Genomic DNA, 21,405 nt, shown 5'->3' on the forward strand with positions numbered 1-21,405 from the left:
GGCTTCCACCTTTTTAATAGGCCACCTTTGCTTAGCTGAGGCAACAGGACTCTTGCAAACACAGGGGATCTGCAGTTGTTTTGCTCCTGTTGCTCCTTAACGAGAGAGTCTGCATTTGATATATATTATTTTTAAATGAAAATTATTATTAGTCTTTTAAATATGGTTGTTAAATTCAAATCTGATTTATTATTATTTTTTTCTCCCTTGCTGTGGTTTCCTTTGGAGCATAGTCCTTTCATGATCCCATTCCAGAGTATCTACTGTAGTAATCAGGCCTATGTTGAAGCTAATGGTAGATAGGAATTGTGGGAAATAAGCTTCAAATTGAGTTTTTTTTTTATGATCTGGAAAATATATAAAGCTTAAGCTGGCTAACACTGGCACATGCATTTCTTTGTCCCTGATTTTAAATGAACCATCTCACAAGGCATTGCCCTCTAGTAGTTAGGGGCTTTGTGGGTATAAGTCATACATTTTCAGAACTGCTGTTCCTGCTCTTTTAAACAAACCAACAAATGCATAAATACTTTTTGTTTGCTTCGTTTCATTTACCTGTCCACAGTTTTAATGGAAAAATGAATTTATCAGTCAGATTCCTTAATGCCATGTTAGTTTGGCTTTGTACAATCCCCCCCCCTCCAGGCCTGTACGAGTGAAGTCAGCCATGTTGCACAGCTCCAGCCCCGTTTTAACAAAACGGATGTGCAATGATCAGATAGCCAGCCGAGATCTAGAGTTCAACAGCTTTTGCATCTTTATCTAAAGCCATCGTGTTTACAGAGCTGTGGGGAGAGCAGCGAATGGGATTTTTCCAGGGGCTCCTTTTCTTTTCCTTCTTTCTTTCTCTTTCTTTTCTATATATCTTTTGAACATTATTTGTTTTTGGTAGTTTTTTCCTCTCCGTAACTTCCATTTCTCAGTACAGGACATCTTGACTGATTTGATCATTATTTTGATTTAAAATAAAAAAAAATATTTACGGTTTTAAATTGTTTTTTGGTTTTCTCTTAATATGATGCACAGAGTATCTGAGAAATCTGTCTTACTGCAGTTTGGTGCTTTGGCTTCCAACTTCTTTCTACATGTGTGTGTGTGTGTGCGTGCATGTGTAACACGTGGGATCAGCAACCTAATAACACAACAGTGTTGGTAAAGACCAGTGGAAGAGATGAGCACCCCTCACACACAGAGAAACTTCTAGAGCATCGGTTAGAATTTAAATTAAAATATGAAATTGAAAACCATGCTTGTCTCTGCTTCTCTCTGGATTGTCTCTCCATGACCTCCCGATTTTCAATTTCGTTTCTTGTTTTTTGTTTTTCTTCCCATTCCTTCCTTCACTCACAAACGCACACACACTCTCTCACACTAATTCACACTCCCTCACTCAACTCACACTTTCCTGAATGTCCTTCTTGCAGACCCTCTAAAGCTGTTGCTGCCATCTTGAAAATTATTATTAGACTGTCTAATGATATGTGGTTAAATAATTTGCTACCTTAAATTTAAATAACCTTAATCAGTCAGTGGGACATTTTTCATCATAGGCAAATCTATCATAAAATATATGAACACAAGATAGTCTCCACACTCTATCATATCTGCATCATGGAGAAACTCAATGGGGAGATGCAATAATGTATAAAAGACTCATTTTGGAGAACTTGGAAACCAAACGCAACACTAAATCTATGTATCTATAATTTTATATGTATATTTGTGTGTGTGTAAGCATATATGCACTCCTGCAGATGGTGGAAAGTTTTATGAATTGGACCTATATTATGTATAATTTTACTTGAGGGGGGGGTGAATTCTCCATTTCCAATGTGAGCTGCAACAAAAAGATCTCGCAGGCCTGTATATATGTCAGCATGGGGGTGCAAAACTGAACTATGGGTATGCATGCTGGGCTCTGTCCTCCCCCCTTTTGTACTTCCAAGTGGTTCCTTTGTTTTTTGGGGTGGGGTGGGGTGAGGTGGAGGTGGGGGTGGCTTGTGAAAATGACCTATGGGGCATGTGACCATGATTTGTGGAGGGTGATGCATTGGTTGAGCCTGCAGAAGAGCGACACTCATGTGTGGCTGCGTCTGAGTGCTGCGCCGGCCCTGGGGTGTGGGGGTCTCACTGCGCGTACCCTGCCCTCTCCTTTACAGGCCCCCAGCAGCCTGCTTGAAGCCCTGGAGCAGCACTTGGCCTCTCTGGAGGGGAAGAAAACCAAGGAGTTCTCTGCGGCCAGCAGGTATGGCGTTCGGAGCACCAAACAGAGGCTAAATGGCATGGTCTGTCAATTAATTTAGTGATTTGATTTTGGTGTAATTTTTGGGGTGGGGGTTGGGGATCTGGATGTTTTGTAATGTATCCTAAGCTTCGGCCTGAAAAAAAAACTCATCTGTGTTGGTCTACTATGGAGACCGTGGTGAATGTCTGTACCTGTTTCATAGTTATATAACCTAAGTTTTTAGCTTGATGCGGCACCTGCAAATCTTTTTTTTTTTTTTTCCTGGGAGACTTCTGGTGAATGGGAGGTTCAGGTGCTGGGAAATCCTGGTGTGGGGAAAGGTGTGGTCACAGTAGCACCATTCTGAAAGGAGTGCTGCCCTGGCTATTCTGAAATATCTCCTCTCCTCTCCCCTAGAGCCAGCACACTGTCCAGCGCTGTGTCCTCCCTGTCCAACACGGGCATGTCCTTCAGTCGCATGGATGAGAAGGAGAAGAAACAGGCGCTGGAGGAGGAGCAGGCCAGGCTGCAGTCTCTCAAGGTGAGGTTTTCGAACCCTCTACCACCTCCTCCGTGCATCAGCCAAAGAATAAATGAATACATTAATCTAAATTCATGTTCCTAATACTGGAGAATGTGGGTGTCTATCAGTGCTGGGACTGGAGAACACTGCTTTACACAAACAAAATGAGCCAAAAAAAAAAAAAGAGAAAACAAATAACTGAAAAAGGAAAGGCAAAAATCATGACTGTCAAAACCATTGTTAACCCCCCCTTGAGGTTCTTCCTGAGGCGTTTTGTCAGCCTTGTTTATGTGAGCATAGTTCGCAGGCTGAACATGCTGTCCTTGCAGGGGCACCTTTGCCCTCCGTGTATGATTAGCCAAGCCGGGTGCGTCACAGCTGGCCGCCGACCTTCAGCAGTCAAGCCTTAGAGGGATGTGAACTTCATTGTTCTCCATGCATGCCCCGACCGGGGACCTCGTGCGTTTGAATTCCTCAGCAGCCTCTCGAGGAAAATGCCAGCACCCCTCGGACTGTCCCAAGATAAGACTAATACGGCAACCTGGCTCCTGCCAGCCGCAGATTGTACATTCCCTTGCTGGGCAGCCCCTGTTCATTTTCAGTACTTGTTAAAACTGTTTATTTATTATTACTATTATTACTATTAATAATCATTTTAAACCGTGCCAGGCATTAAACAGTACTTGTAGCTCTGTTCTCTGGAAATGTCTATATATTTGGCAGTGTATTATTGCATTTTATTGTATTTTATTCTATCTGTCCAACCACCCACCATGATCTGTATCTGATTCGCCTTGCCTGTCGAGCTTAAAATGCCCCAAGCAAACAAAAAGTCAAAATCAATAATGAACTGCGCCGAGCTCTGGAGAGCCTGGTGTTAACGGTGTTGTCATGTCTTCATTGCGCTGCTTCCTGGCTGTTCTGTTTGCAGGACCAGCGTCTGAAGGAGATTGGCATGCAGACTCCGAGTGCATCTCCCAGCGCCCAGTCCGTAGGCAGCACCGCCAACAACGGCACTGTTGGCTTGGACCTCTTCTCCGCCCCAGCCACTGCCCCCTCCACCAACAGGTACTGAGCCTCTGTGCTACAGACACTGCCAAGCTCCTCAGGCCCTGGCACTCACGCTGCACAGTGCTCCAGGGTGCAGGATCTGACACTGCTCGCTGCCAGGTTGTGCTGGAGGCGTGTGTTTTGGCTGCAGTACAGCATAACATAGAACAGGCCAGAATAACCCGAAGACAGTTGCACACAGGGCAGGTAAAAATGTTTGAGAATCAGGTACAGGGACAATAGCAACAGCAGACAGCTTCAAGGTGGGGAAGCGGGTACATGGGGAAGGTTATACTATAAGTAGAAACCTATTCCGTGGAGTGAGTTTTTCATGTCCAGCTCATATACTAGAAATCAGAGATCGAAATAAATGCCATGATGTCATGGGGGTGCTAACTCTGGAGCTGCTTTGCTGGAAGTCAATAAAGAAAATCAGAGAAGTCACCATTTTTTGCACGTTTGATTGCCCCATCACCCTATTTTTCCGAAAGAGCCATCGGTTTGTAGTCATGAACAGTTTTTTACCACCCAGAACTGTCACTATTATTTTACATGATTATTTTATTCCAGGCACAGTGGAGTGCGAACTGCGTACGTGTGGAGATTTCACTTTGGAGAACGCGCAGTTCGCACTCCGCTGTAGACCACATGGCAGTGCCTGGAATAAAATAATCATGTAAAATTGTTCTGCTTGTGGAATAACCTGAGGAAATATAGATTTTCAGTGGAGTTCCCCTTTAAAGGTTGAGGGTGATGGATGTTTAGACTGGAACAAAAGACCGGGGCCTTTAGGACTATGAGTTACCTTGACTCTTACACAGTGGGGGGTGAACATGGACAGGAACCAATTTCTAATGAGAGAGGTGCCACTGACTTGCTGTTTTCATTTGCAGTCTCGTGCAGGTCGACATTTTTGTCAATCTATGTATGTCTCTCCTCCTTCAGCAGCATGCCAAACCTCACCAGCGACCTGTTCGATCTGCAGCCTGCCTTTGTCCCCACCGTGCAGAGCACACCGGCCATCTCCACAGCAGTCAATAGTGCCTGGGGAGGTAAGTTTCCCTCTGCCACAGCCTCCAACTGTTGCTAACATACACCTACCACTGCCGTGCAAGCCCAGATTGGCTGAGCAAACAGTAGTAAAGTGGTGGGGGACAAACACTCCGTAAATCCGTAGCGGTATCTGTCAAAAAACTGCACTGACAGAGACGCCAGATTTGTGATGCATGTGCAGGAGCATCGCAGCAAGTAGGCATCAGAGCGTCTGTACGATTTTATCATTTTATTTAGCTTTTATTTTTAGGTTTTAGTTCACATTGCTGCAGAAACTCCTGTGTTTATAGTTGTTCTGTCCCCAGGTCTGGAAACCCATCCTGTCCAACAGACTGTTCCCTTGTCCACAATGAATGTAGATTTCGATGCCGTGTTCGGGACTAGAGTTGCCAATAACGATGTGAAGCCTGCGGATGGTAAAGCTCCTCCCTGCTCATTCAGTGCTTCTCTTAACTGTCTCTCAGTCCGCCCTGAATCTGACCACCTCCAAGATTGGAGAGCTCAATACTTTGCCTTCACCGCTGTTCCTGTGTACCTTGTCTCCTAAAGCTTTCGATTATACGACTTATATGCTGAAAATCTAACCCCTCCCCTCCCCCCTAACAAATGAAATGTACGGTAAACGTTTTCTTGCTTATTTGGCAATTTGCTTTTCATTCACATGTCTTCGGATGGTGACAACACACACACACACACACACACACACACACACACACACACACACACACAAATAAGTACATAAGAAGGAAATTGAATGTTTTCGGTCTGTTATTTGGTGCATCATGTGACAGACATGCTGTTGCCTAATTCCTGTTACTTTAGCATGCATTGCTTTCCCTTTCTTGCTTGTGGGTTGTGCAACACTGCAATGTCCTTTCCTCAAAATCTGAAGAAACAAAGGAACTGTATTTCCCTTTAATGCTACTTCTTTCCTTTCTTTTTTCCTCCCCCCTCCCATCCTTTCTGGGTACCGCGGCGGCTTTTCTGCATCGGTGAGTGGGCCTGTTTTGGTTCTTTCTATTAGAAAGCAGTATGCTTTTCTGACTGCATGGTTTGTGGAGCGGTGCAGGGCGGGCAGCCTGTAAACACATGCTGTTTTCGTACCTGCAGCGCAAGACCAGCTTGTTCGTCTCTTGAGGAAATTATGAAGTTTGATATTAATTTAGTGGGGGGAGAGAGAGATACTGCATGGGTTACCTTACAAGAGGAGTGCTCTCCAGCATCAAAACACTCACCCCTCATGCATCAGTTGAGACCGCAGCTAAATAATGCATGGCATTTAGAGACTGCATAATGGTGAGACTGTGAAACTGATAGAACTATTTTGCAGAACTGTCTGTTACCAAAGTTACTGTGACGCAGCTGTTTGGGGACTGCGAATGGTGATGGGGGCACCTCTGTCATTGCACAAATCAGATAGAAAAACAAGAGGGTAGTTTTCAGTTCAGATTCAGATTACTTGAAGAACAATCAACACTGTCTCAGTCCCCTGCAGGAGATAGGCTGGACTGCTGTCCTGTACATGCTCTTGAGTTGTGCACAGGGAACTTGGATGCTGTCCTCTGGGCTGTAGTAATGTTGTCTCTGTGTGTGTCCACCCTCTCCCCAACAGATTTCGACCCTCTAGGTGACCTCCTGAAGCCCACAGTGAGCACGCAGAGCCAGACTCCAGTCGCCCCCGGGGGCAAGCTGCTGGCCAACGACCTGGACTCCTCCCTGGCCAACCTAGTGGGCAGTAAGTGTGGAAGAAGCGATGAGTGCGCTGGGCTGTCCTGGGCTGCCTTGGCTCCTGGCTTGCTTGAAGTGTGGAAACTCTGTAGTGGCAAGGGACTCTAGTGGCTGTTTCTGGAATAGCACCCAGTCCCACAGGCTGCATTCATTTAGCGATTTTTGGTTTTATTTATAATGATCACCTGTAAATCGACCCATTCATAAAGACTCTGAAACACTCGACTCCGCTCCAGTTATGTGGGGCAGAGTTCTGGAAAGTTTACGATATCGTTCACAACCAGCAGCGCCACCCTCTGCGGGCCCAGTGCGCCACCCTTCACTGAAACAGTAGGTGGCATCCTGCGTGAATGGCGTGTGGTCCCAGTCGTCGTAGTGACGGGCGATGAAGGGTGGGCCTTCAGAATCTGGGAGTCACTGCAGTGGTGGACTCCACCTTATACATGGACTTTTACAGTTGGTAGCTAGCCACTGTATAGGCAATTTGTACACCAGTGTTGAGTGCATTTAGCCTGGCCGCTAGGGATGTCATGCCGACAAATTGCTAAGATCTTGCAGCCACCAGTCTAGAAGCTGGGATATATTGGTCGTTGGCTGTCGGATACAGTCCTGGAATGCCAGAGTTCAGCAGGTTATGTAGCCCTTATTATGTCTGTACCTGTGTCCAGGCTCAGTGAAAGTTTTAGTTGAGGATGATTTTGTGCACCAGGAGCTCTGGGTCCCTTTACAGATCACCAGTCTTGGGGTTTGATGCCCCTTAGACTTGGAGTGCTTGTGGTACACTTTTGATTCACATTTGTCCATTTTCAAAGTTGTTTTACTTATGTTGTTTTTGTTTTTTCCCCCTTCTGCTTAGATCTTCAGTTTGGAGGAACGCCAGGCAAGAAGTAAGTGTCACCCAATGTTTTAAAACAAAACAAAAAAATGTTGAAAGCAAAAAGCTAATAGCATCTAGATTACCCTTTGTAATTTTTTAGGTTTTTATTTTGTTTCAGTTTGGCAGCCCCAGTTAATATGTTGCATGCCTGTGGCCCCTTGGGGGATTGTGTATTGATCAGGAGCATCTGGCTGTGATTCTGCTGTCAGGACAAGCCACAGATCCACCACAGTCATTGCTTAAGACAGAGCTGGGAGGCTGGCTGGCTGGTTGGCTGGCTGCCTGCTTTCCTGCCTGCCTGCTGTCTGTAGGGGCTATGGAGCCACAGGACTGGGCTGGCCCTCCTCAGATCATTGTAAAGTGGCCCCCTTGAACCTGGGGAACGCCATTCCAAACATTTTGAAAAATTAGATTTTGTTTGTGTACCCCTCTAGTCCAGCTTTAAATGTGAGCCACTTTAGACAGTCAAAGCAAAATGTTTGTCTGTGACCTCAGCGGTTTGAATACTGACGGTACTTAGTTACCTCCAGCTGCACTTTCTTAGCAAATAAGACTCAGTGCAGTGTGGGAGGTATCGCAATACAAGCCTTCACAGTACTGTGGGTTTCTCCGTGCCCACCTGTGCAGTGTCGGTGAAAGAGGATTGTGTGTGTTCTGTTAGTCATCTGTCTTCTTTAACCCCCTGCATTTCTCTCCCCCTCTTGATTTTGATCTAATTAATTAATCTGCCCATCTTTCTCTCTACCTCCTCTCTTTCTATCTGTCTGCCTTCCTGCCAAAGCTCGGTTCACTCAGGGTATTGGAGAGCTGAATGCCGGCCTGACCGTGTCTATGTTGGCAGGTCGGACATGCAGTGGACGCAGCCAGGCGAAAAGAAACTCACCGGCGGCACAAACTGGCAGTCCAAGACCATGAGCTCCACCACAGCCTGGAGCCCTGCACCCATGGCCCCTGCCCCTGTGCCTGTGCCCCAGATGGTGAGCCATTTGTCCTTTGACCTTTGACCTGCACAGCTGTGTAGGGCTGTTAACAACTTGGGGCTGAATGCTTTTTTATTTTATTTTTATTTTAGCTTTTTTTTGTTTTTGTTTAGTTTAGTTTTTCCCTGTCTCCCTGCTTCACCTTTGCCTTTACACCAGGGTAATGTCTTATTTAGTAATAATATGATCATATTTATTTATTTTAAATATAAGTCCTTAGTGCTGACCGTGGGCAGTGGGAGTCCTTAAGCTGTACAGTTTTAATGCCCCTCTGTATGCAGATGCAGGGAGTAGTCATTCTAAACAATTCCTTGTGTGTGTTTACCTTTTTCGGTGCATGCTTGTGACTTGCACGTACTCTTACTCCAGTCAGCTGGTTTAGAAGCTTGTCTCTAATTTAATTTCTTCACTAATCTCCTCCTTGCTCCTTTTCCCAGTCTACCCACCAACTCCCCTCAAATTCCCTCGCTAAACTTCCTGTGTGTTTTTATTTTATTTACTTTATTTTTATTTTTTTTCTCTTACCGACTTTTCTCCTGTCTTCCTTTTTATTGTTATTTTTTTATTCCCTTTGCTTTCTCTCCTTTCTCTCTGTCACTGCCTAACTGTGCAACTACAGAATGGAATGCTCTATGCGGGCTACGTAAGTACTCCACTTGAAATTCCAATTGCTCCGATGTGTGTCTGGTTTACTGTCATAAAGAAGTGAATGACTGTCCCTTGGTTTATGTTTCAGTTGGCTGTAGAGGCACCATCACCATTGGAGATGATGAGCGTTTTTTGTTTTGTATGAGGTCACGAACATTTAGACTAGACCGCAAAGAAAACTCTTGTGTGGACGAGCAGCTAGCTTACTGAACGTGACCAACCTGCCTCCCAATTTATACACTGAAAGAAACGTATTTGTTTATGAGGTTTTTGGAGGGGATCGTTTCACAGCTATTGCAATTGAATAGTATTCAGAGAAGGGAGGGAGGGAGTGAGGCAAGGTGGAAGAGGGGGGAATTGAGACCAAGACATTTTTTTTAAATCTTTGAACTGTTGATGTCGTCGTCATCATCGTCGTCTTAATCTGTCTTTAATTATTGTGCTGTGAAAATGGTTTAAAATATATATAGCATAGAACTAAAATAAAATTAAAAACATTATGCTGCAGGACTCGTTATTTGCCGACCCTTGTTTAAGAGAATCTGAGACAGGTGACGCACTGTGCTGGCCTACAGGCAAAAAGTGCAGAATTTCCCCCCAAAAATAAAGGAATCAAATGGCTGTTGTGCACTCAGCCACGTTGTGTTGCTAGTGTCAGATAACACCTGCCCTGCCTTGTGTCCCAGCAGGCACCAGCTCCCATGGCATTTCCCATGACTACACCTCAAGTGCCTATGTATGGAATGGTAAGGAAACGCCTTTAGCAATGTGCAGTCCACCCCTGCAGACTAGCTGCAAAGATGGCATCATAAAAATATATTTTTTCTAAATCAATATAGATTATTAACAATCTATTTTATTGTAGTTTATAACTATGTATCATGTTTATATTTATATATACATTTGTTTGACAGGAATTATCCTGTACAAAGAATCCTTTTGTGGCTGTTGTGTTGTCAGTGTTACATTATGCCAAGGGGCCCCAAATAGTCCAGCCTTCCTAGACCTGAAATGTTGCCCTCCTAGCATCACCCGTTCGCTTGTCTCTGTGCTCTGAAGGCAATGCGACCGCCTTAGTCCAGCCCCCCCCCTCACTGTGGTCAGGTATGCCCCGTGCACCATGGTAACCATACTGACGCTTCCCTCTTGTGTTTCCGTTGCCTCAGGTCCCCCCACAGATGGGAGGCGTACCCATGATGGCCGCCCAGCCAATGATGTACAACCAGCCAGTGCTGAGACCCACCAACCCATTCGCGCCCATCCCAGGAGCCCAGGTGAGTGGCATTCTGCAAGTCTGCTTTTTTGGGGGGGGTGGTACATTTGAATTGCCTCAGAAATAGTTAATGCCGTCGTGGAGTTAGTTCAGTGTCCCGGGGGTGCTTGCAACAGTGCTGGTCGCTGCTGGATTTTTAGACCTTGTCTATACTATGCACTTAATCCATATTAGTCTTTTTTTGTAACTGAGCTAAAAGTTGCGTCTACGCTACAGAAAATTCAATACTGTACTCAAGAACCGCACTGGAGACGACCTCAGGGGGGCACACTACAGTGCAGTTCTAAATTAAATTGTAACCGGTAGTGTGATTAATCAGGAATGTGACTGCTGTAATATTGATCTAATTTTGGTGTGTGTCTGCCACAATCCCACAATACTCTTATGTTTGGCCCATGGCAAATACTTTACAACAGGGAAGCAAATGGGCCTCCATAAATATAAAAACAGGGATTGATGCTGAAATTATGGTGCTGAGTATTATCTGGAGCAATGAAACGATTCAAGAATTTACAAGCTCAGAACACAATTCCCACATTGAGACATATTGGTGGCATATTGTACCATGAAGCATTGGGCTGTGAGGAGCTGTCACCGAACTGCATGTGGTTACAGTAATCCCGACCGAATGCTCAGCTGTTGCTGTGTGTGGCGCGTTGAACTGGTCTATTTACACCGTATTCAGGTATGGTTCTCTAGATTGGTTACGTAGTGTAGACGAGGCCTTGTTCTTTTACAAAAACTGTTTTCACGCCATCTTGTCTTGGTTATCTTGTTTTGGTGTCCTCCTGTTTGACAACCTGCCAGCCTGTGTCTGTGTTTCTTCCTAATTTTAAGATCTTGGGGCTTTTTGCTTGTTCTTTCAGATGCAGTTTATGTAGTGCTGACCATGCAGTGGTGTCGGAAGGTGAAATGGTGGGGTAAAAACGGGAAGAAAAAAGTAACAAACAAAAAACAAACAAACAAAACCAACCAACCAACACCAAATACAGGAGGGAGGAGAGAGATTGAGATGGGACAGAGACTCAGAACTGATGTATTTTTACTACTCCAGCCAACTTGTGAACCAGCAGACTCTGCACAGATATTGGACCGCTGCCTGAAACCACCCCCCTCCCCCCGAGCCAGGCCCTCCAGCACAGCGTCCACTCCGTGTTGTAAACCGCACGGATTCATTAAATCGGGGCTGGGCAGAGCCTCCTTGGAGAAACACAAGTCTGGGGTTTGGGGGAACTTGAGATTTGCTGAGCTGATGAACTGTGGGTGAGAAGATGGTAATACAGTAATGCACTGAAGCTTACTGATTTAGTAGGGTTTTTCTTTTTTATATATATATATATATATATATATATATATATATATATATATATATATATATATATACGCGCACACACACACACACACACACACACACGTTTTCTACCATGCTTCACCTGAGGTTCTTATTTCCTGTCCCTGGGATCGTTTGGGGTTTTGTGGTGTCTTGTTACATGGATGCTTGTTACTGTGATGTATTTGAACACTTGTTTATGACTGTTTTATTATTTTGTTGTTCCTTCCCCTCCCCCCCGCCTCACAGGCCTTTGTTTTAGGGCCTATTGCTTAGCAGCGACTGCATTCTGGAACACCCCAGTGTGTTCTAGACCCACCCCCCCACCCCTGCCCGCCCAGTTAGTTAGCTCTCCGATTGTGTTCAAGATTCCAGCTCTCCCAGTAGGTCTTGGTCAGATTTAAAAATATATATTTATTTACCCTCTAAGTTTCTGGTGCCCGTCCCCGGGTCAAGGGTGCTGTGAAAGCGCGGCCGGCCGAGCTGTAAGAAAAACAGAACGCAGAGCTGTGGAACAGACGTGTGTCGTAAGGGAAGAGAAATGCTAAAAGGTCTGTTTCAGTGAAGAGCAGCGTCTCTGCTCAGCGCAGGCCCAGCGGAGCAGGGGCTTGTGGGCAGTCTACCAGGGCTAGGCCTTCGTGCTTATAGCTGCTTACCTTTTGTGGATGTTCAGAGAAAGCATTGTGGTTAGATGAGTTTTCTCTATTTTACCTCCTGATGCTTGAGACCTGTCCTGCATGTAGGGCATAGGTAAATAAGCTGCAGATTTGGAACCGACCTGCAGAGACCAGGTGAGGCCTAGCTCTTCGGTCATTAAAAACTGATAGTCCACCGTAACTGATACGCCTTTTTTATCCCTCCCCCATGTCTTTTGGAACCTTGTGATGGTCCTTGTGGCCCTAAAGGCAGTCCAGCACCTGGGAATTGCACTCAAATGGGCAAACAAATCCTGATACAGTACCTGTACTGGTTCAGTCTGACTCACCTGAAAAGCCACTTTCACGTCATTGACGTTTTCCTCTGGCTTGTGTCTGTGCTAGTGGAGTCTTAGCAGTTGACAGCCTGACTGACTGACTGTCTTGTGCCGAGTAGTAGTTGTTTTTTTGTATTGGCATTTGTCACGTAGATCCATCAAAGGCTTCTGTGTCCCAGGACTACAGAGGCCCGGTGTCTTCTGGTTGGCTCACAGCCCTGTCTGTATACCCAGCAGGATCTCCTCTGTACATCACGAAAGCATAAATCCAACTACTTACTTAATTTGGCCTTCAGTATAATGCCACAGTGGTAGTTTTTTTTTTTTTTTTTTTTTTCCCTGTTATGCTTCATTTTTGTCTTTCCCTCCTACCTTTTGAGACACAGTGGTGGTAGCAGTTTGGAGTCCTTGCCGAGTCACCCTTCTGATGCATGCCTTTCAGAACAGGAGGTCAGTCATTCCAGCCCCAGTTTTTGGATTTCGGTTTGAAAAAAACTATCGCTACCACATTGATTTTGTGCGTTTGCCAGCGTGAGCTCCAGGGTGCTGTAGAGTGAGAGTGTGTGCAAGAGTGAATGTGTGTGAGAGAAGAGAGTGAGTGTGAGAGAGAGCGAGAGAGTCAAAGCAGGTGTAGTAACTGCATTAATGAATCAGAGCCTGATTTCTAATTGGCACAGTCAGCTCCTTTACTCTCCGAGGCACAGTGCTGGAAGTTTCACGGCATCGTTAAAGTCAGTGAGAAATGTACAGCAATTAGCACAACAATAAAGAAGTGAAATAATTATATATATAAAAATAGCTTCCAAATGCACAAAACAAATGCTGTTTGCTGGAATGTAGATGGATGGGGGGGGGGGGCTTTATACTATGGAGGAAGTTTATATGAACATATAGGGGACATCTGTTAAGTAAATGTATTGTTTCTGTTACTGTGGTGAGAAAAGGAAAGGGTAAAATAAAGAAAATTTGTATTACAATGAAAACCGGGGTGCCTACCCCTGCAAGATGTTTAGTTTCTGTACCGAACAGCTCTGGGCTCCATGCAGTTTGGGCCGCTCGCGGTGAGCAGCACAGTGTGATGGACTCCCTCGTATCCTGCCTGCCTGCTGCCAGGCGTGATGGTTCCAGAACGCCCCGTGCCCCAATCAGAGCAGGCCCCCTCCATTGTTCTTCGTTTTTTTTTTTTTTTTACTTATTTATTACTATAACAACATCAGCACTTCAAAGTGTCTCTATCTATGTATGTATGTATGCATGTATGTGTGTATGTATGTATATGATCATGTGAACATACATTAACCCTGGTTATCATGCTCCTTATGTGTGTGTACACTTCCATTTCACTAGTATCGAGAATGAACTTTTTTTCACGGGGGTGTGGGGGAATGTAGTGTAACTTTGAGGACAGGCCGGCCCTGCTTATTCTGAGCCTTAGTTGATGCTTTTTCTTTTTCCCCTGAGAAGGTGCAGAGCCCCCCTAACACACCCCCCAAGCCAAGTTATAAAAAAACCTAGAACTGTGCCGATTTCTCTACTGTATGCGACCTGTCTGGCTGTTTCCGTGTGAGCCATTCAGCCAGCAGAACCTGAGGAATAGCAGAGTGGCCCAAAATGACATCATTGTTTCTGTAAACTGACCTTGAATAGGAGTGCAGTGCTGCCCTGCACACACAACCCCTGGGCACTTTGATGTCCCTGGTTCCGTTCCCCAGGCAGGCTGAAACCAGCACCTGGAAGAGGAAAGACCAGACTGCACAACTGCGGTCCCCAGAGAGGCTGTGGCCTTTATCATTGTTTCCTGTGTCACTGTGAGCAGATCTACCCCCCACCAGCCCGGTGTGCTGACACAGTACCTGCAGAGTCTCCCCCCTCGGTGGTTTGTTTTTTTGCTTTCTCTTTCTTTTTGTTTGTTAGTTTTTCTGCTTGTGTTTTTCCTCTTCTCTGTTGTCAGTGTTTGTGAAAATTTCAGGACATCTCTCAACATTTCCTCAGCCGCTGCCTCATCTTTTGTATGTGTGTGCCTGTGTGTGTATATGTTTGTGTGTGTATAATATATAAACACACTGCAATGTACACTTTTTTTTTTTTTTTCTAAACTTAAGATATTTGCATTCTATAAATATATATAAACACTTTATCATTTGTATTTAAAATCAGAGGAAGGAATGCTGCATTTTTTCTGGTTCATTTTTAATGCCAAATTATTCCTCTGATAGGGAGAACCACCTTTTTTTTATTATTATTATTATTATTGTACATGTATTTATAACAGCAGAATATCAGGATTTAAGGTCATATAGTGAAACAATACAGATCATGGGCTTTTATTTTTTAATTCATACAGAATTGCGATAAACTGGGTTACACAAAGCTGTTTGGGGGGGGGAGAGAAATAAAGGTCAAAGGTCATCCTTAGGCAGTGTATGGACATTTATTTGGCCACAGCATCACATTGTTTTCCTGTCTCTGTTTTTGTTGTTTTTATGAACCGTGGATTCATAACTTACACTGGAGCAGAAGGGAAAATGTGTGCTGGCCCTGTAAGGTGCGCAGTGTGGGATTTGGTGCTGCAATTTTGGTGCCGGCTTCCCTCAGCCGTACCTCTGGAGGGTCAGGTCGGGGAGGAGATCCTGGTTTCCAAATCGTGCTTCACACTGCTGCCTCACAGTGCGAGCTCTGGGCTGGTGAGGGGCGCTGTGCGTAAGCTGCATGTTTTGTTTTGTTTTTTGTACTAAATAAGAAATAAATACATACATATAAGTACTTTTTAAAAATGTTTTGTCATAACTATAGCTTTGTTTTGATTGGCACTGCAGGATACATTCGTTAAGCATTCCTGCCTCTTGGAGAAGCCTGGCTGCAACAAATTTATTTTTTTTGTTTCCTAGTATATGCGTGTGCAAAAATCCAAAAGGGAATTCATTTTTTTTTTTAAATGTCCTCACCTCTGCCCATAGAAACAGAACTGTGAATTCCCCAAGTCCTTCAGTGTAACTCAGACTGCAGTGGTCTTTTTTCCAGGTCACCCTCAACTTCCAACCTACATTCCCTTTCGCTGCCCCCACTGCACTGTCACACGGCAGGATGTTTTGCTCTGCTCTGAATCCAGTCAGGTCAGGTCAGCTCAGGTCAGCGGAGCACTGAAGAGGCTGAGCCAACTCCCAAGACTTAAATTAAAAATGAAATAAATAACTACTGTTGTAAACCTGCAGTGCTTTTCATACAGAGCTGCAAACGGAATTGGTCAATGAGTATATAAGGGAAACGGAAGAGGAAAGACTACTCTTCCTTGGGGGAGCTATATCCCAATGTCTTAGCTGTCTTGCTGCTTTGATTCCTGTGGTCCAGCATGACTCCTTGCCTGATCGCTGGTGCTGTGGGCTGCCAGAGGTTCTAGAACGGGAACGCCTTGGTTTCCTTATACTTGGCATCACCAGCCACCCAAAAAAAAGATTTCCTGACCACGAGATCCATTTCTCGACACCACAAACTACATCCTCTCTGAACAGCCCCTTTCCGCCCCTGTGCCAACCCTCTTTTACATGTGCCCCTTGCTTTGGCTGTGCTTCAGAGGCTGCCAGCTGTTCCCCACCACTGACCTGACGATCTCTCTGTTCCAAGTCCATGTTTTGACTGGAGCTTAGAGCAGCATGGGTGATGCAGGTTCAACCATTAACAGTCTGGTGTGTATTGTGGCTGTTACCCACAGACTCCCCTGTGTAAGTGTCTGTCTGGTGGCTTCCTATCCTGACAAACCTGTAGGAGTTTATTTTATTTTTTTCCCAATCATTTTCTGTTAATGTATGGGATTTCTCCCCTGGTCTTACTGTAGCCATAAGTAAGTAAGGTTAGCTACTTGCATGCTCCATCAAATATTCACTCACATCCCTGATAAGTGTTTGAACCACAAGAGTGGGCTGCTGTAGGACCAGGGCGTAGGGGCACAGGTTTGGTGTGTATCAGATTTGTGTCTCCATGCTAAAGGTAGTACAGCCCCCCGACCCTTCTGCCCCCTACAGACTTCTCCCTCCTTTGAGTTGTTCTGAATCCAGACAGCTGGCTGGGTTGTGTGTTCACATCTCTCTAGACTTGGAGGTGGCCTGTTTGCAGATGAGTCTTTCGGTGGTATTATTATTATTAAAATAAAAATAATAACATATTTTAAGAAAATCCCCCCCCCCCCCCTCAATTATTTTTGGGCTTAATTCTTATTCCCCACCCCCTCTCCCCAGCTTGCCTGCTGAACTTGATGTCTGCTTTGAAGTGGTCTGTGTAGCCTTGAAGAAAGTATTAAATGTGTTTTATGCTTTACACTGAACTTATTGCTAGGTTTAAAAAAAAAAAAATAGAAACTTAACAGTGAGGGAAAAAAGTATTTGATCCCCTGCTGATTTTGTACGTTTGCCCACTGACAAAGAAATGATCAGTCTATAATTTTAATGGTAGGTGTATTTTAACAGTGAGAGACATAATAACAACAATAAAATCCAGAAAAACGCATTTCAAAAATGTTATAAATTGATCTGCATATTAATGAGGGAAATAAGTATTTGATCCCCTATCAATCAGCAAGATTTCTGGCTCCCAGGTGTCTTTTATACAGGTAACGAGCTGAGATTAGGAGCACTCTCTTAAAGGGACTCTCCTAATCTCAGCTCATTACCTGTATAAAAGACACCTGTCCACAGAAGCAATCAATCAATCAATCAGATTCCAAACTCTCCACCATGGCCAAGACCAAAGAGCTGTCCAAGGATGTCAGGGACAAGATTGTAGACCTACACAAGGCTGGAATGGGCTACAAGACCATCGCCAAGCAGCTTGGTGAGAAGGTGACAACAGTTGGTGCGATTATTCGCAAATGGAAGAAACACAAAATAACTGTCAGTCTCCCTCGGTCTGGGGCTCCATGCAAAATCTCACCTCGTGGAGTTTCAATGATCATGAGAACGGTGAGGAATCAGCCCAGAACTACACGGGAGGATCTTGTTAATGATCTCAAGGCAGCTGGGACCATAGTCACCCAGAAAACAATTGGTAACACACTACGCCGTGAAGGACTGAAATCCTGCAGCGCCCGCAAGGTCCCCCTGCTCAAGAAAGCACATGTACAGGCCCGTCTGAAGTTTGCCAATGAACATCTGAATGATTCAGAGGAGAACTGGGTGAAAGTGTTGTGGTCAGATGAGACCAAAATCGAGCTCTTTGGCATCAACTCAACTCGCCGTGTTTGGAGGAGGAGGAATGACCCCAAGAACACCATCCCCACCGTCAAACATGGAGGTGGAAACATTATGCTTTGGGGGTGTTTTTCTGCTAAGGGGACAGGACAACTGCACCGCATCAAAGGGACGATGGACGGGGCCATGTACCGTCAAATCTTGGGTGAGAACCTCCTTCCCTCAGCCAGGGCATTGAAAATGGGTCGTGGATGGGTATTCCAGCATGACAATGACCCAAAACACACAGCCAAGGCAACAAAGGAGTGGCTCAAGAAGAAGCACATTAAGGTCCTGGAGTGGCCTAGCCAGTCTCCAGACCTTAATCCCATAGAAAATCTGTGGAGGGAGCTGAAGGTTCGAGTTGCCAAACGTCAGCCTGGAAACCTTAATGACTTGGAGAGGATCTGCAAAGAGGAGTGGGACAAAATCCCTCCTGAGATGTGTGCAAACCTGGTGGCCAACTACAAGAAACGTCTGACCTCTGTGATTGCCAGCAAGGGTTTTGCCACCAAGTACTAAGTCGAAGGGGTCAAATACTTATTTCCCTCATTAACATGCAAATCAATTTATAACTTTTTTGAAATGCGTTTTTCTGGATTTTTTTGTTGTTATTCTGTCTCTCACTGTTAAAATACACCTACCATTAAAATTATAGACTGATCATTTCTTTGTCAGTGGGCAAACGTACAAAATCAGCAGGGGATCAAATACTTTTTTCCCTCACTGTATATATAATATTTCCTGAAATGTTGGCAGTAGTCTGTGGCTGCCTGCAGTGATGGGACTCTGGGTGAAGGCAGGCGTTTCTGATTTGTTTGCACTGTGGATCGGTGCTTAAACACACACGCACACACACACACACACAAAATTAGATTGTTTTTTTTTTTTTTTTTTTTTTTTAGTTCTCAGATTTCCAGGGTACTTTGTGGTATACAGGGAGAAAACTGAATCATGAATGCATTTGCATAACTGTGATTTGTTTCAGGTTTACACAGATTTATATTTTTCAATTAAAGTTAACTGTATGCATATGTTAGCATTTTTACATTTGAACAGCAAATAGTTAAACTAGTTAAAGATCATAAAAGTAATTTTAAAACAAAGTACAGGGACGTAACCATGCAAAAGGATATTTGATTCTGGAGTTTCATGTATTGGTGAGTATGTTGTTATTATTACCATCATTGCATAAATAAAACTTTTTTTTTTCCTATTCATCTGTATGTCGTTTGTATGTTAAACAGTATTTCATTATAAAGTCTAATCAAGTGAAACGGATACTTGCAGTAGGTACATCTTCATCATTTAAAAAAAAAAGTATTAGAAGAGCTCATAATGGATGTGTTGGATAATTGATTAATCAATCATCTTTATTTCAAGGCCTTTCGAGGGCACTTGTCCCGGACAGCACCTTATCTCGCCCCTTAAATCGCCCAGTATACATTTTGTTAATGGCAACATGCGTTGATCATTGATGAATCTGCTCTAGCCCTCGTGTCAATAAACTGCGGTCAGCATTCTTGGTAACGCGGCTTCCAAACGCAACTCTTCTGATTGATGGAATTCACCAGACAAATCTGTCAACCGATCTGAGTGAAAGTTTTTTTTTTTTTTTTATAGCGACCTTAATAAAAAAAATTAAAAAAGTTGATTTTTAAAAGGTGACCTAAAAAAAAAAAGGGGTTTCAGTGATGGTTTGTAATTAAAATAATAGTAGAATTCATTAGAATGGCCATGGCCATAAGAATGGGGACACCTGCTGGTCAAACATCTCATTCCAAAATCATGGGCATTAATATGGAGTTGGTCCCCCCTTTGCTGCTATAACAGCCTCCACTCTTCTGGGAAGGCTTTCCACTAGATGTTGGAACATTGCTGCAGGGATTTGCTTCCATTCAACAACAAGAGCATTAGTGAGGTCGGGCACTGATGTTGGGCAAGCAGGCTTGGCTCACAGTCGGCGTTCAATTTCATCCCAAAGGTGTTCAATGGCGTTGAGGCCAGGGCTCTGTGCAGGCCAGTCTAGTTCTTCCACACCGATCTCGACAAACCATTTCTGTATGGACCTCGCTTTGTTCACAGGGGCATTGTTAATGCTGAAACAGGAAAGGGCCTCCCCAAACTGTTGCTACAAAGTTGGAAGTGCATAATCATCTAGAATGTCATTGTATGTTGTAACGTTAAGATTTCTCTTGGAAATCTAAGAACTAGCCCAAACCATGAAAAACAACCCCAGACCATTATTCCTCCTCCCCAAACGGCGCTCCCGTTCTGTGAGGCTGTGTGGCCGACCACTTTGTGGCTGACCCGTTGATGCTCCTAGATGGTTCCACTTCACAATAACAGCACTTACAGTTGGCTGGGGCACCTCTAGCAGGGCAGAAATGTAACTTACTGACTTGTTTGAAAGGTGGCATCCTATGACGATGCCAAGTTGAAAATCACTGAACACTTCAGTACGGCCCACTCTACCGACGATGTTTGTCTAGGGAGATCGCATGGCTGTGTGCTTGATTTTATAAACCTGTCAGTAATGGGTGTAGCTGAAAATATTTATTTGTAATAGTATGTAAAACTAAGTAGGTATGTAGCATTAATATAAAAGCAGATAAGTTAATGATAGCTACACGTTAGCCTACAATAAAATATATGCTTTATTATTATTGATCATACAATGGACATGGTATAGCACACATACACACAGACCATATAGACCAAAAGACTGCACTAGTCCCCTCTGAACGCCATTGCACTCTACAACACTTCAATAAATGACTCACTGATACACTAATACATTGTAGCCAACATATACTATCACCAAACGGCTTTATTACATAACAGTATTAAGATTGTTATTATTAGTAGAAGAAGTAGTAGTTTGTGTATGTATTAGTCATTTAGTAACAATTTATATGCTTACATTGGCATCTGCTGGTTTTCAATGGCAGTATCTCAATTGTATGTATTCATTAGTATCAATGATTTTGGATATCAGCTTTTTAAAACGATATACACTCACCTAAAGGATTATTAGGAACACCTGTTCAATTTCTCATTAATGCAATTATCTAACCAACCAATCACATGGCAGTTGCTTCAATGCATTTAGGGATGTGGTCCTGGTCAAGACAATCTCCTGAACTCCAAACTGAATGTCTGAATGGGAAAGAAAGGTGATTTAAGCAATTTTGAGCGTGGCATGGTTGTTGGTGCCAGACGGGCCGGTCTGAGTATTTCACAATCTGCTCAGTTACTGGGATTTTCACGCACAACCATTTCTAGGGTTTACAAAGAATGGTGTGAAAAGGGAAAAACATCCAGTATGCGGCAGTCCTGTGGGCGAAAATGCCTTGTTGATGCTAGAGGTCAGAGGAGAATGGGCCGACTGATTCAAGCTGATAGAAGAGCAACTTTGACTGAAATAACCACTTGTTACAACCGAGGTATGCAGCAAAGCATTTGTGAAGCCACAACACGTACAACCTTGAGGCGGATGGGCTACAACAGCAGAAGACCCCACCGGG

General features: G+C 44.1%; 1 protein-coding gene across 11 annotated transcripts in view; it reads left to right on the plus strand.

The window, feature by feature from the left end:
- Positions 1-15,433, plus strand: part of LOC136760027 (phosphatidylinositol-binding clathrin assembly protein) — a 31,094-nt gene extending 15,661 nt beyond the window's left edge. For 2 of the 11 annotated variants that reach the window (XM_066715253.1, XM_066715247.1), the window contains 12 exons: positions 2,160-2,245; positions 2,642-2,765; positions 3,679-3,815; positions 4,743-4,849; positions 5,156-5,266; positions 6,463-6,585; positions 7,435-7,465; positions 8,237-8,432; positions 9,055-9,078; positions 9,773-9,829; positions 10,250-10,357; positions 11,223-15,433. In XM_066715253.1, coding sequence (XP_066571350.1) covers positions 2,160-2,245; positions 2,642-2,765; positions 3,679-3,815; positions 4,743-4,849; positions 5,156-5,266; positions 6,463-6,585; positions 7,435-7,465; positions 8,237-8,432; positions 9,055-9,078; positions 9,773-9,829; positions 10,250-10,357; positions 11,223-11,237 — 1,119 coding nt within the window. In that variant the 3' untranslated portion in view covers positions 11,238-15,433. Of the gene's footprint in view, positions 1-2,159; positions 2,246-2,641; positions 2,766-3,678; positions 3,816-4,742; positions 4,850-5,155; positions 5,267-6,462; positions 6,586-7,434; positions 7,466-8,236; positions 8,433-9,054; positions 9,079-9,769; positions 9,830-10,249; positions 10,358-11,222 lie in introns of all 11 variants that reach the window. The other 9 variants (XM_066715248.1, XM_066715255.1, XM_066715254.1 and 6 more) reach the window with 9 other exon arrangements.
- Positions 15,434-21,405: the final 5,972 nt, after the last annotated feature.

This window comes from Amia ocellicauda, chromosome 10 (assembly GCF_036373705.1).
Source record: "Amia ocellicauda isolate fAmiCal2 chromosome 10, fAmiCal2.hap1, whole genome shotgun sequence".
Classification (NCBI taxonomy): domain Eukaryota; kingdom Metazoa; phylum Chordata; class Actinopteri; order Amiiformes; family Amiidae; genus Amia; species Amia ocellicauda.